General features: G+C 51.4%; 4 protein-coding genes across 4 annotated transcripts; 3 read left to right on the forward strand and 1 right to left on the reverse strand.

Moving 5' to 3' along the window:
- Positions 1 to 395: 395 nt before the first annotated feature.
- On the reverse strand, positions 396 to 2,461 carry GT037_002103 (uncharacterized protein; the record flags this gene model as incomplete). The annotated part of the gene is made up of 4 exons (XM_038927150.1): positions 396 to 1,705; positions 1,756 to 1,833; positions 1,885 to 2,257; positions 2,312 to 2,461. 4 exons carry the CDS (start codon positions 2,459 to 2,461, stop codon positions 396 to 398), a joined length of 1,911 nt encoding a protein of 636 aa, XP_038790442.1.
- An 858-nt stretch (positions 2,462 to 3,319) lies between these two features.
- On the forward strand, positions 3,320 to 5,595 carry GT037_002104 (protein phosphatase 2a regulatory b subunit; the record flags this gene model as incomplete). Its single annotated transcript, XM_038927151.1, has 6 exons — positions 3,320 to 3,343; positions 3,428 to 3,808; positions 3,863 to 4,471; positions 4,519 to 4,872; positions 4,918 to 5,216; positions 5,268 to 5,595. The coding sequence occupies 6 exons, from the start codon at positions 3,320 to 3,322 to the stop codon at positions 5,593 to 5,595; spliced, it is 1,995 nt and encodes a 664-aa protein (XP_038790443.1).
- Positions 5,596 to 7,107: 1,512 nt separating this feature from the next.
- Positions 7,108 to 8,309, forward strand: GT037_002105 (elongation of fatty acids protein 3; the record flags this gene model as incomplete). Its single annotated transcript, XM_038927152.1, has 4 exons — positions 7,108 to 7,518; positions 7,568 to 7,637; positions 7,685 to 7,897; positions 7,954 to 8,309. 4 exons carry the CDS (start codon positions 7,108 to 7,110, stop codon positions 8,307 to 8,309), a joined length of 1,050 nt encoding a protein of 349 aa, XP_038790444.1.
- A 1,254-nt stretch (positions 8,310 to 9,563) lies between these two features.
- On the forward strand, positions 9,564 to 11,317 carry GT037_002106 (uncharacterized protein; the record flags this gene model as incomplete). Its single annotated transcript, XM_038927153.1, has 2 exons — positions 9,564 to 9,984; positions 10,050 to 11,317. The coding sequence occupies 2 exons, from the start codon at positions 9,564 to 9,566 to the stop codon at positions 11,315 to 11,317; spliced, it is 1,689 nt and encodes a 562-aa protein (XP_038790445.1).
- Between the last annotated feature and the right edge of the window lie 2,755 nt (positions 11,318 to 14,072).

Raw genomic sequence — 14,072 nt, forward strand, 5'->3', positions numbered from 1 at the left:
TGTGTCGATGGGTGGTGGTGTCGGTGGTGCGATTTCGCGTGAGGTTACGGAAAACGAAAGCTCAGGCGATCCGAGTTGCGCCAAAGCCAAGCATATTAGTGGGTCGCACCGATTCCAGAGACCGACGGCATAGTTGCGCTTGACCTCATCGTCTACACCAGCAATGCTGAGCTTCGCTCATCTAGAAGATTGATCTGCAATTCTGATCTATTTCTTATATAGGGTTTGCTGGTTCGAGAGCGATGCGCAACATACGCCTACGGATTTCCGCAACAAGTCTTTACCTCGGGCTATCCATTTGTGAGACAGATGTAGCCAGATAAGAGCAGTCATGAATGCAGAAATTGCGGCTGTTGAACCCCAGCCTATTCAGTACCACAGGATCTCTAGCCACTTCACACCTTGTAGTAGCCGCCAAATGGAACCGGTCCTTCTGATGCCGCTCGTACAGACACCACTGGGCTGTCACTATCATCATCATCATCATCCACGTCCGAACTACCATAGACATTCTCGTCCCTGTTATCGACTTGCATGTCATCGTCTTCATCTGCTTCCCCGTCTTGGTCATCTTCTTCATCCTCTGCCTCTCCGATATCTGCGTTCAAAATAGTGTCAGGCTGAACAGGATCTTCTGTCATGTCCTCGGGAACATCAACGTTCTCTGGCTCCTGCTCTTCCTCGGCCTCTTTTTCCTGCTCGTCACGTGCTTCCATCTTTTCAAAAGCATAACGAGGGTTTCTTGCAGCCCAGCGCACATTGTGCATTACCTGATGTTCCCTCCTCTTCTCGTGGTGTAATTGACGGTCGTCAATCTCACCCTTATACTGGGCAGCCATGTCCCTGTCATCCCACAACTCAGGCCAGGTGACAATACGCTGGTAGATCCTATCATCAGGCTTGTCACCACCGATGATGGTGTTCATTTTGTCCTTCAAAATTACCGTGGCTTTGGCCCATGTCCCAACGTGATACCATCCTTGGAATGTCGGTGCACAAGTTGTTCGGATGTTCTTTGTAGCTAGTATCTTCGCAATAAGGGGATCGGTAATGTCACAGAATTGGAAGAGATTACCTGTTTGCGAGACATTGAAGCCGTCAAAAGTGTGCTCAGACTCTAGCTCTTCCGGTGCCATCTTTGCCAGTTTCATAACATGTTGATCGAAGACAGCGCGGTGCTTGGACGTGCCTGACTTGATGTAAGACAGGAATGACACAGTCTGGTATTTTCGATATTCAGGGTCTTTACGAGGGTCGACACCCCATCGTATCAGAGCCTCTCGCCAAGGTCCACTTTCGAAGAAGTATCCGCAATATATGGCTGCTTGCCGAAGCTTTGTTCGCTTGTCCCAACCAAGTCTGTTGTATAGTAGCTGGCGGGTAACGATAGGTCTTTGTAAAAGCAAAGCTCGAATGTTAGCTACCAGTGACTGCATGTAAGGCGTAAGATCTCTCTCTGCTGGGAGACCTGGTCGTGGTCCTGTCGGTACGTGTTCATCGGTGGGCTTAACGACCGTGTATGCATTATAGGCCAAGCTTCTCTGTATGTTGACCACACCTTGGTCAGTGTACTTGACATTGGCATTCTGCTGGAACCGATAGTTGAAAGCGATGGGCATCTGTATGAACTCTGGAGACGGTCCGACGCTTTGCGTATGGTCTGCACCGGCCGCAGTGTTCACATTGTACCTTTTCAGCTGTTCGTCTAGGATAGAATTATTAGTAGTGTTCGGAGAACAGCTGGGTCGGACTTACATCGTTTTGGTAGAACATGGTCTCGGAGGCCAACCATGATCTTGTTATGAGAAGCTGCACATTGCAAGTCAGGCATATCTGAAGATCAGTCAGTCGTTGTTGTATTTGAGGTGGATGGTGTTGGCGCACTTCGAAATCGATGGGTCTCATCCACGACCCCTGCCAGAGTGACCTTGTATGTTGAGGCATTGTCTTGCAAACTTCTGTAGATGGTCGATGCATCCACGTACGTCTTGTTGACTGTAGTACTATCGTTTGAGACTCCATTGCCATGGCTGCCTACTTCGTCTTCAGAAAGAAAAGGACCTGAGGTTCCGCGCTTTCGTTTGCGTCCCGTTCGCTTTGGCACTGTTACTCTGAGCAGGAGGTTGTTCGTCCTCACAGGTGTAGACAGCAAACGCTTGGCGAAAGGATCGTCTGGGCGCAACGAGACGGATATGAGTTTCTTGAGCTCATCGTCACCCTCGGCGTTGGTCGTGGTTTCCAATCGAGATCGCAAGCCCTGAGGCGATTGTTAGTTTCTCCCAAAGCGGTAGGCACTGCTATCTCCGCTGACCTTGCTCAGTTTGACAGGCCCACCTAATGAGGTAATGCCTTTGTCAACGTTTTTGACGATGGCCGGGTGTTCGACGACTGAGACGGCACGTGACGGGATCGGTAGCCATGGCGCATGCTGGTTTCCCGTGGTCGATGTAGCGTTGTCCATGTTGTACTACACAGCGAAGGGTCTGGAGTTCGAGAATCTCTTGTGATTGTAGTCACGGGAGCCTGCAGCACGATGCTCGTTCAGTAGTTTGTGCTTATCTGTAAGCGCAGACTGCAGTGGCTATGGCTGTGGTGTATAAGATACGATTCTTGCAGACCCTGACCCAGTGAGAGGCCCGTCGCAGCTTCTCAATCGAGACAGGGATCGATCTGGTGATGCCTCTGCTGGAGTACTAGATCAGACCATACAAGTCTACGTCTGCCCAAAGTAGCTGCATAATCTCTTGCCTCCTGCTTGCGCACTCGATCCTTCACACTCAGCATCTGCTACTTCACAATCGCAGGTACCATGTCGTGACGGCTGCGGCGGGGCTGCTTTTGGCCAAAAACGCACGGCCTCGCCTACGGGACGGCTAGCGCGAATCACTCGACGCTGTCTGTCTGGCAGCAGCCCTGAGTTGTCAGTTGACGACCTGCTCCGACTTGTCTCTCCAGCTCTAGAAGAAACGCCTTTCCCTCAGACAAAGCGCCCACACGTCACCCGCAAGTTGTTAGGGCCCCAGCTGCCGTCTGACGACCCCCTCGCGAAGCTCCTCCCTCCACCGACTCCCCGTGCACCATCCTAGACGGCTACACTAGCCACCCTCTATTACCTCACGCGTCTCTCCTCCATGTCGACCTGAGCCCTACGCTCTCCTGTGTCCGATCCACCGTGTGTGCGCCAGCAATCTAGTCCCCCATTGGCGCTCTTGAATTGCGACCTGTCCCCAAACGCCCCGAGGCCAGCCTCCATCTCGGACGCCCGTCTCTACAAGACCTCTGCAGCGCTTAACCTGGCCGTGGGCGCATTTCACCAACCATGAAGGGCTTTAGGCAAAGGGTCGTAAGTTGCCCGTCCTCCCAGTGGACCCTGGCAGCACACCGCACCGCCTTACCCCTCTCTATGCGCGGAGGCTAACATATCTAGTCCGAACAGCTCTCTCGAAGCAAGGATAGCAAGTCATCTAAGAAGAAGGACTCGTCTTCTGGAACTGCTTCGCCGTCGCTGGCTGCCTCCAACTCGCCCTCGGGCTCTGCTCAGGCCACGCCTTCCTCGTCGCAGACACAGCTCACCGATGCGCGAAGCAAGAGCCAGCCCGCCGCCGACGGCGCTTCCTCCAACATTGGGTCGCTACAACAGAACCCGCAGCCTTCGTCGGGTTCGCTTGCGGGTGGACCTCAATCTTTTGGTGGACAGGGCGTGATGAGTCCCGGTGTTGCTGGTAATACCGGCGCTGCTGGTCCAGGCACGCCCTCTAGGTTGGGGCAGCCCCTGGCACCCAGCGTCGTCATCAGCCCAAGCGCGCCTGTGAGTACTTGCGCATCCATAGACACATGTTCGGTAGGCTAATCAATACCACAGCATCCACCCCCTCCTGGCGCGGCCGAGACGATGCCCGGAGATCTTGCGCCGCCCAAGGCGGGCCAGAAGTCGGGAATATTCGACCGTCTTCAAGCGACGCCCAAGGACAACATCGAGGGCATGAGAACCCCGAAGAGGCAACACTCGTCGCGCTTCGACATCTCAGACCAGCGCCAGCGTGAACTAGAAAAGCTTCCTGGTTTTCACGAGGTGCCTCCGAACAAGAGGGAGGAACTCTTCATGCAAAAGATCGACCAATGCAACATCATCTTCGACTTCAACGATGCTAGTGGCGATATGAAATCAAAGGAGATCAAGCGTCTTGCCCTGCACGAGCTGCTCGACTATGTTGCCAACAACCGCCAAGTCATCACCGAGAAGATGTACCCTCGCGTCGTCGAGATGTTTGCAAAGAACCTGTTCCGACCCATCCCACCCCCAATGAACCCCCAAGGTGAGGCCTTTGACCCAGAAGAAGACGAGCCGGTGCTGGAAGTGGCGTGGCCGCACATACAGGTCGTTTACGAGTTCTTCCTTCGATTCATCGAAAGTCAGGACTTCAACACAAACATTGCCAAAGCGTACATAGACCACAGTTTTGTGCTCAACGTACGTATCTTGTCATCTGCTTGGTATCATCTGGCTAATGTGAGCAGCTGCTTGAGCTTTTCGATTCCGAAGACCCCAGAGAGCGCGACTTCTTGAAGACCACACTTCATCGCATTTACGGCAAATTCCTCAATCTCCGGTCCTACATCCGCCGTTCCATCAACAACGTCTTTTTCCAATTCATTTACGAGACAGAACGCTTCAACGGTATCGCCGAGCTTCTCGAAATTCTCGGTTCTATAATTAACGGTTTTGCTCTGCCATTGAAGGAAGAGCACAAGCTGTTCCTCACTAGGGTGCTCATTCCGCTTCACAAAGTCAAGAGCTTGAGCATGTACCATCCACAATTGGCGTATTGCATTGTCCAGTTCTTGGAAAAGGACGCGGCATTAACAGAAGAGGTAGGAACATACGCCAGATCCAATAGGCTAGGCTTACACGTTCAGGTTGTTTTGGGTCTTCTCCGATATTGGCCAAAGGTGAACAGTACCAAAGAGGTCATGTTCCTGAACGAGGTCGAGGACATCTTCGAGGTTATGGACCCCGCCGAGTTCGCAAAGGTACAAGAGCCGCTGTTCAACCAATTGGCCAAATCTGTCGCCAGTCCTCACTTCCAGGTAGCTGAGAGAGCATTGTACTTCTGGAACAACGAGTACTTCTGCAACCTTGTTAGCGACAACGTTGAAGTCATCTTGCCCATTATGTTCGCGCCGCTGTACGAAAACTCGAAGGGTCACTGGAACCGGTACGTATATGCAATCTGGTGAGACTGCTTGCTTGCTGACTCTGCATTCAGAACAATTCATGGTATGGTATACAATGCCATGAAGCTATTCATGGAGGTGAACCCGCAACTCTTCGATGACTGCTCACACGATTACGCCGAGTCACAAAACAATGCTACTCAAAGACAGCAAAGTCGACAGGATCGCTGGGATAAGCTTGCCAGGCTCGCCGAATCACGTTCAAACGGTACGGCAGAGAAATCAGCCGTCGATCCGATGCGCATGGACGACTCGGAGTCACGATTGGAGAACCTCCGCCTACAGGACGACGGAACAGCATCGAGAGAGAGGCGGCCGAAGGAGTATGAGCGTCAAGGCAGCCAAACCTCGGTACGTTGATTCTTAAGTCCCTAGAACTCTGGATGAGCATTCTCTGTGGCCGAATCGATGTACTCTTAATTCTATTCCTAGACTCCTAGGTTTTCTTCCTTGTTGTCCAAGACTTGCATTTCGATTCAGGTGGATCTGACGTGTTTGTGCTTTGCGCTTTTGTAGCGACGGCATCATACTTCGCAAGGGGAGCACCACGTTTCTTCAAGTGCTCGCCGCTCGGCTGGTCGACCGCGTAGCAACAGTCGCCCCAACTCTTCTTCTGGCCACGCCGCCTCGTCACGCGCACCAAATGGTCGTGCAAGGTCGAATTCTGGAGGCACAATCACTCGGGTCATTAGCTCTTGATTCTGGGGAGCATATCTTCTCTTCTCTTTTTGTCGTCTTGATTCATTGCTAGCCTGTTGCGGGCTGGACTGTGGTTGCGATATCAATGTGGTTTTATCTGGCATCAAAGCGTCGCGGTTTCTTTGGTTCTTCCCAAAACAACATGGACGTTTCACGTGGTGTTCCGGATGACGTTCTCTGTAGAAGATGACTGGATAGGAATTTCTTCATACTGATAGACGCGGAATATAAAGAATCTTTGAAGATGCCCCCTCTGTGTATGTGAAAACGAATCAACGAAGAAAGACAAAAGAGAGGAGATATGGCAGACTATGCTGATAAGTAATCGTGAGCCCATTGCTATGTGCTTATTTCCACAGAAAGCATCACCATTCATTCTGTTCGCCTTGGTCCATGCGTGCTGGAAAGGTTGCAAGGGATCCCCATCTTCTCAAGCCGTACTATCTACACACGGGGAGCCGCATAGTCTTCCATCCGACTCGCTTTCGAAGATCAAACTAGCCTCAAGGGGGGTTTCGGCTTTCGGAGCGCCAAGCCTGCCGAACAGGTGGTGACATTTGGAGAAGCATTTTGCACCGTGATATAGCGACGGCGAGTGAGGTCGAGGCCATTCAAACCACATGCTGAACATCTTCGAAGCAGGCTGAATTACATGTTCGTACGCCAGCTGCGTGCGAATCCATGCTATCTGAATCTAGCATGGTGGTTGCAAAATCTGGCCAAGATAGTCCAGCGCCCGCCAGCAGTAAGACGAATGTAAAAGGAGAGCAATACAGTAGTGTACCCAATAGCAAACATGCAATTCGCCTCGGTCTGCAATGTGTCGTAATTTGGACGTGCAACGGCGCGTTGGGCCCATCTGCGGGAGAGGCGGAAGACCCCAGCAGTCATTTCCGACCTCCTTTCCGGCGCAGCCAGAAAACAATTGCTGGCCCTTCATAACCTTTTGCGCATCACCTTCATTCACCTCAGTGTGAGATTTACTTCTTCACATTTTCTCGTCACTCCTTTGCGCTTCGCCCTTGCTTGGTCGCGGTTGCCAGCTCTTCTTCTCCACGTTTCCCTTGTTTACCTAGTTTCTGGACTAGGCTCAACCCTTTAAATCCTTCCGACCAGGGCTTCCGAACAACACAACACCGACCTCATCGAAACCCATAATCATACACGCACACAATGGGTAACCCAGATTGGCTTGAAATCGGCGCGCCGACGCTCGACCGTCCCTTCGGCCTGGCACTATGGCCCATCTTCGAGAAGTGCTTCGAGCCCATCGCGGGCTACAAGCCCCAGGATTTCCGATTCGTACAAGGAGAGACACCGCTCTCGACTTTCAAGGTCTGCGTCGTGACGCTGATCGCATACTACATTACAATCTTTGGTGGACGGGAGCTTATGCGCAACCGTGAGCCCTTCAAGCTCAACTTCCTCTTCAAGGTGCACAACTTTTACCTCACGGCAATCAGCGGCACTCTATTGCTCCTTTTCGCTGAGCAACTGATCCCCACGGTTGCCAGGAAGGGTCTTTTCTTCGCCATCTGTGACCACGAGGGTGGATGGACCGACAAGCTGGTCATTCTCTACTACGTAAGTGCTTACGTTGCATGCTGCTTGAGAATTCGGCTGATAAGCACAGCTCAACTACCTCACCAAGTTTTTGGAGTTGATCGACACCTGCTTCCTGTTCCTGAAGAAGAAGCCATTGAGTATGTACACCAATCTGGCTTCGAGATTGCATTGCTAACAAGCCCAGCTTTCCTCCACACCTACCACCATGGCGCGACCGCTCTCCTCTGCTACACCCAGCTCATCGGTCACACCCCTGTCTCATGGCCTGTCATCACTCTCAACCTGGCTGTCCACGTTGTCATGTACTGGTACTACTTCCAGAGCGCGCGAGGCATCCGCATCTGGTGGAAGAAGTACATCACCATTGGCCAGATCACCCAATTCGTTCTCGATATCGGTATGTTCCCCACCTGCTCACGCATGCGTCATAAGACAGCAATTGACCACCTCCAGGCTTCATCTACTTTGCCTCGTGGACCTACTTCACAAGCACCTACTGGCCGCACCTGCCCAACATGGGCAAGTGTGCTGGTGAGGAGTTTGCTGCTATCTCGGGCATTTGCATCATCACGTCGTACCTGTTCCTCTTCCTCGCCTTCTACTTCGCCACGTACAAGAAGCCGGTGCCCAAGGGCCGTCGCAGGGCTACAAGCGCGTTGATTGAGATGAAGGATGAGAAGTTGCCGACTGTTGGTGAAGCTCGCAGGCGGCTATCGACCTCGCGTGTTGTCTCTACTAACGGTGTTGCTACAGGAGCTTCACCCAATGGCACACCCAACGGACGTGCGACCCGCAGCCGCAAGGCATAGGCTCGACAGTCCAGAGGATCTGCGGAGCGCCTTGCGGCAGATGGAGCTTTTTGAAGCATTGGACGATGCCCAACGCCCCCTTGCCGTCGAAGCAGTCAAAGTACTCTGCAGTCACACTTGACGCAGCGTGTTATGATCTTCAGCTTTTGCAAGATTTAGGTGCAAATTATCAGACCTTGAAATAACTCGTCAACAGGAGCCACCTTTTGGCCAGGCTTCTTAGCAATTCGTTCTTGGCACGACATCACCCTGGAGGGTTACAATTTTCTATCTTCTTGTAATTGCTATGTGTGGGGATGAACACTTTGGTGTAGCCCCGTGTTACGATAAAAGCATGTAAGAGCATGGTTGGTCGGATCGCGTTACGACAACTCCGGTGTTGGTCTTTGGCTTTGGTATGGGTGGTATAGCACGTTGTAGCAAATACTTGAACGAAAGATAATGCATAATCGTCAATGATTCGTCTGCTGTGTTCTGGGTGTGTGGTGTGCGGGCATCGGAAGAAAACAGGGCTGATGTGGGGAAGCCTAGGCAGATTGCACGTGCAATAGCGAGAGGAGACAGCGTGCCGGAAGCTCAGTGATCGGCTGCAGCCCCATGCAGCGGCTTCTGTCGTTAGCCTTGACCTGGAACCATGGTGATGGCCCCAACTCATCGCAATGCGTCGAAATCTTTTGTGGGAAGGTCCAGTGCGTCTCAATCCGTTTCGCACTCACCACGCCGGAAGCTTGAGCTGCCTGGACAGTGCATGGGGTTGCTCGGAATTGAGTGCCAAGAAGCATGTGTGGCGTGGACTGGGTGGATCATTGGTGACATGTGATAGGATTGACATGTGAGAATCACGGCTTTGTGGTGATCCCCAATTTGCTGCCGGGCGTCTCGCGCTGTCATCCCTCGAACCTTGCCTTCCGATCAACCATGCGATAAGCGACGATTCCACTCTTTGCGACCGTCATTCAGAGCTTCTCTTCCGTGCTGCATGTCCCTGTCGACTCGCATCCCCTTGAACGACATCATCGCGTCCTCGAATTCGCACTTGGGCGTCCGATTACGCTTCCGCGGAGGAGAATACCCTTTCGAGACGCTCCTTCCGCATCGTCATTGGGCATTGCGACGGCTTTCACGGACATAGCGTAACTCGAAACGACTGCTACCACGAGTCGCAGCGATACAGTTGGGTGTGGTTTGCGCCCAAACAAACGTGGGGTAGGGCTGGTCGGATTATAAACGTCACGCTTCTGCGAATCTCCTACAATGGAGCAGGAACGACCACTCCAGCATGCCCCGCCGCCTGCATACACACAACACGAGCCCGAATCGCTGCATCTCCCTTCGGTACCGACCCATATTCCAAGCCATGTCTCTGATCACGCAAGGCTACCGGGCATCAAGTCCCTGGACCTGCCCGACACCAAAGCGCGTCATACTCCACACAACTCGATAGAATTCAGCCCGCGATCGCAGTACGATGCGTCGCAATGGGGCAGGTTGCCAATGCCAAACCATGCGGCTTTCCCACGAGCGCCAGAGAGCCTACCGCGTGAGGACATGGGAAGCCCCATGGATACAGCGAGTGTGCGCAGCGAGAACACGAACAGACGGGAGACAAGTGTCAGTATGGATGATCCCGATGTAAGGCTGGCAGCTGAGGCGCTCAGCGGACTCGGGAATCCAGGTATGTAGTCATGCCGTTGTGGTTACTGTCTATGATGCTGGATACATATTGACTGACTATCGCAGACTTTGTTCGCTCGCCGACAGCACGATCCCTTACGCTCTCTGCTCGCGAATCTACAGCTGAGCCTCCTGAACCGCTCCTCTCCCTGATCACGTCGAACCACCCATGGCTTGGGAGCGGTATCAACGGCTCTATCTCAGCCTATAATACGACCAAAGGATACACCCCGCGACTCGTCCAATACGGCGCTGAGCTCATCGAGCGCAACATTGGTTCGCCAATGGTCAATACGGTGTCGTCTGTGGGTAGAAGGACAGGCATGGAGAAGAGTTTGCGACGATACCTGGGAGACAGACGACCCAGCGACCTCGAGCAAGGTGATGGCGAGAGTTCTAGAAGCAAGAGGCAAAGGATTGCTAGTCCGGCAGACGACGCCATGGATGTCGACGACGCGCTTGCGGCAGCATCACGAACTAGAGGCGGTTCACAATCATCATGCACCGAGTCGCTTCCTGCGTACGATGATCAGCGCTCTCCAAACTATGAAGAGGCAGTCTTCTCTGGACAGAACATGTCGCAAAAATCGCCAGACCAACGCTCAAACACCCCGCAAGACCGGCGCGTGAACTGGTCCACGCAGCTTATCATGACCACCTCCGGTCTCGGTGTCGCGCTATCGGAGACATCCCTACGCTCCTTGAAGCTTTGCCTCGGTCTCCTGCGCGGTGCGACGACTCACATCGACTCCGTCATGCGCGCGCTCAAGCTTGTGCTCGAAGAGTACGAAACCGCCCTCAACAACCAAAGGCAGTCGGGCAGCCAAGATGAGAAGACGCAACTCAATGGCAACATGGCCCAAATGGGCCTTGCCGACACCGCGGACAAAGACGACCAAGTCCGCAAGATTGCCGACCGTATCAAGGCCCTCTCATCTGATATCTGGCAAACGCTGCAATCCGTTGTTCAATCGGTTTCCCGCTATACGGGCGGTGCTCTCCCGCAAAACGCCCAGACAGTCGTTCGCACTCAATTACTCTCTGTACCTCAGAGATGGCAGCTCGCGGGTCGCAATGCGAACAATGAGCACGCGGGGGGCGATGAGGTTAGAGGCGCAAATCGCATGTTGGCGTTTGCTAAGGAAGGATTGGATATGATGGGTCAAATTACCACTGTTGTTGATGGTACGGTACAGAGTGCAGAGAGCTGGCTTGCCCGTATTGGACGGAGGCCGCAGGGTGAGTCGAGCAGTGCTGGTGATCAGAGTCAAGAGCGGAGGGAGAAGACACCTGCTGCACTTGAAGCCGGTATGCAGGTGGACGAGAAGAGGTAGGTGTGAGGCATTCAGGTCTTTGGGCGAGTGTCTGGTATTAAGGATTGGGAGTAACTGGGTATGTTATGATGAGGATAGGAAGGACAGACGAAGATGTATGAATTGGCGAAGACGGACGGATTAAACCAGGATGTACTATTGGAACTACGACTGCAACATACCCAAACAATAGTTTTCTTGTGTCAGTTTCAACTTTGGTATGTATGGCACGGCGTCGCAATGGAGGAATGTGTTGTCTTGGGGTGGAGGTTGTCTTTCTATCGTTCGTTTCGCGACGGTCATGACATTTGGCAAAAAGCTGCAGTGCTGTTTTACTTTGTACTCTTCAGTGTAACATTTCAGATTACTTATTTGATTTTAAAACTCCACATTCTAGATGCTGTCATCCTCTGAGCTGCCAGTTGTGACGAGTTCAGAAAGGACTGAAAAGAAGGATATCTGGGCCTTTGTCTACTAACAGTGAGATGTATGGTGTGGGCATCTTTGAGCTGTTTGTAATGTGTCTATATCTGTTCCCATCTGAACTTGCGACTCGTTATTTGTGATGTTGGTTGCGAAAGGATTGTTTGTTATGCATAGTTTAAGAGAGTCTGATTCATGATGGCTGGTGTTCTATACATTTGCGCTATATTTCCACACAATACCGGATCGCAACGCAACTATTGACAAGGTCTGGGATTGAGTTTATACCTCCCACGAGCATGCCTACGCATCCTGTAGTACAGAATTACAGATGGAATATAGTATTTTCCCACCATCCAGTCGGTCAGGTATGCACGCTGCAATTGCTTCCTGGTCGGGGAAATCTGACTCGAGTACGTGTTTACACGCCAGAACGAGGCAACGTATACGTAATAGCAAGAAACCGGTCAATATATTATTGGCTATCTGGGTGTGACTGGCTAGTGATAGCACCTCGTATTTGTAATCGCGAAGTACGACCGAGTGGACAAAATGTAATGGGCCCATGTATGCTCGTGCACTATGATGAGGGGGTACAGGGTACCGAGAAACTCAACGAACTACTTTTTTGTGGGGTGGCATTGGAGACATGCGGGATTTAAAGATGAGATCTGGAGACATGGATGTGAGTCAAATGTATAACGAATACTGAGTTGATCCGGAGTACAGTGAGTTTGGAGGCGGATTGAGGGTTGGTGTCAGAGTCTGTTGATGATCGGAAGGTCTGAAGAATGGACACAGTAGACATGTAAGCGGTTTTTGAAATGATACTTGATGATCCTACAATTATATTGACGCCATAATCTTGAACGAAGGGAAGCAAGTCTATCCCAACCTCAGTCAGATACTATTGTTGGTTGCGTTACTCAATCTCTGTATTGCTTTGTTTCCTCCTGAAAGTCGTTAAAGCAGTGGAATGCATTAAGTGGGATAGATGTCCAGTGCCTTCGCGATATGCCTTGTAGGTCACTTCGTATTCTGCGAGTTTGTCGTATCTGAACTGGCCGTATTTGATGTAGCGTTTTCCGATGTGCTGGAATTTGCAGATGTACTGGACGCCGCTGGCGTCTGTGACTGCTGGGCAGGTTGTTGCGTGTTTGCTTGACTTGATGAAGGTGCGCTCGACAATTGGAAAGGAGCGAATCGAATAGGCGGAAAAGACATATTGAAGGCAAAGTCAAGGAGTCCAGAAGTCTATCAATGATATGTGCAGTATCCCGGATAAAATGCAGGTAGAAAAGGAGTCAGTACACAGTTTTGATAAAGCTTCAACACAACCGCCATCAATACTACCTTATATGTAAGTAATTGTACACATCGTACCTCAGGATAGCTCATGGTCGCAAGGAAAACGAACAAAGCGAAAAGCGCACGAGATGCCTGTAAGATTGATTCACAATGGCTTTGCTGATGCTTTCTCGGTGAGCTTTCAGAGCGCACTCATGACAAGTCTGCCTTATCGAGGGCTGAGACTCCTCGCAAGCAGAGCCAATAACAGTTAGATTTCCTAGATAAATGAGGCGCTTTCACATGACTTCGCGTTGTGTAGTTCGCGATCGTAGTCAGTATGACGCATCAACGCTTAGCTTCTCGTGTTGATTACTCAGGCCCTAACTGTTACTGGTTGGAAACACCATGGTAGGCTTTGAGCTGAAATCTGCAGAGATGGATAGGGATGTCGGCTCGTATTGTCTCGAGACATCTGAAGCCAATATCAATGCTGCGATGCTCGGAGACTTTTGTGATAACTAATGTGTCTGTGTTGGTGCAGTTCTAGTACTATAAGCTACAATTGTTCGTAGAGGCGTGATTCTGGACTTCCAAGTGGGCTCGGTATAATGGTGATGGTGGAAAAAACAATTCTCCGTGTACTGAGGTAGCAACGGCAAGTATGGCGATAAAAGAAAGATGATTAGTATGTTTGCGTTATGCTTGTTAAGCAATGCCGTTGTTTGATTAGCGCTCGTGCACTGCACTAACGGAAAGAATGCCATTGACACGATAGTGCTGACCTGCTATGTGATGTGGAACCGCATATGCACAAGATGCGTGAAGACCGTGATAAGACGTTGCGATGGTGTGTTAGTTCTCAAGAGTTTATTGGCACACCTTGGGAACCGGTGTCGGATCTGGAAAGCAACAAGCGGTCTAAAATTAGTCGGTGCGGCTGAAGCGAAATTGTTCAAGTGGGAAAAAAGCGCGGTGAAGACACGTTAATTCTGGGCCAAGTTAGGAATTGGCATAGGCAGCGACAATTGATATGAGTCGGTGTGAGCCGTTGTGTGCGATGCAA

Source organism: Alternaria burnsii, assembly GCF_013036055.1.
Source record: "Alternaria burnsii strain CBS107.38 chromosome Unknown 750, whole genome shotgun sequence".
Classification (NCBI taxonomy): domain Eukaryota; kingdom Fungi; phylum Ascomycota; class Dothideomycetes; order Pleosporales; family Pleosporaceae; genus Alternaria; species Alternaria burnsii.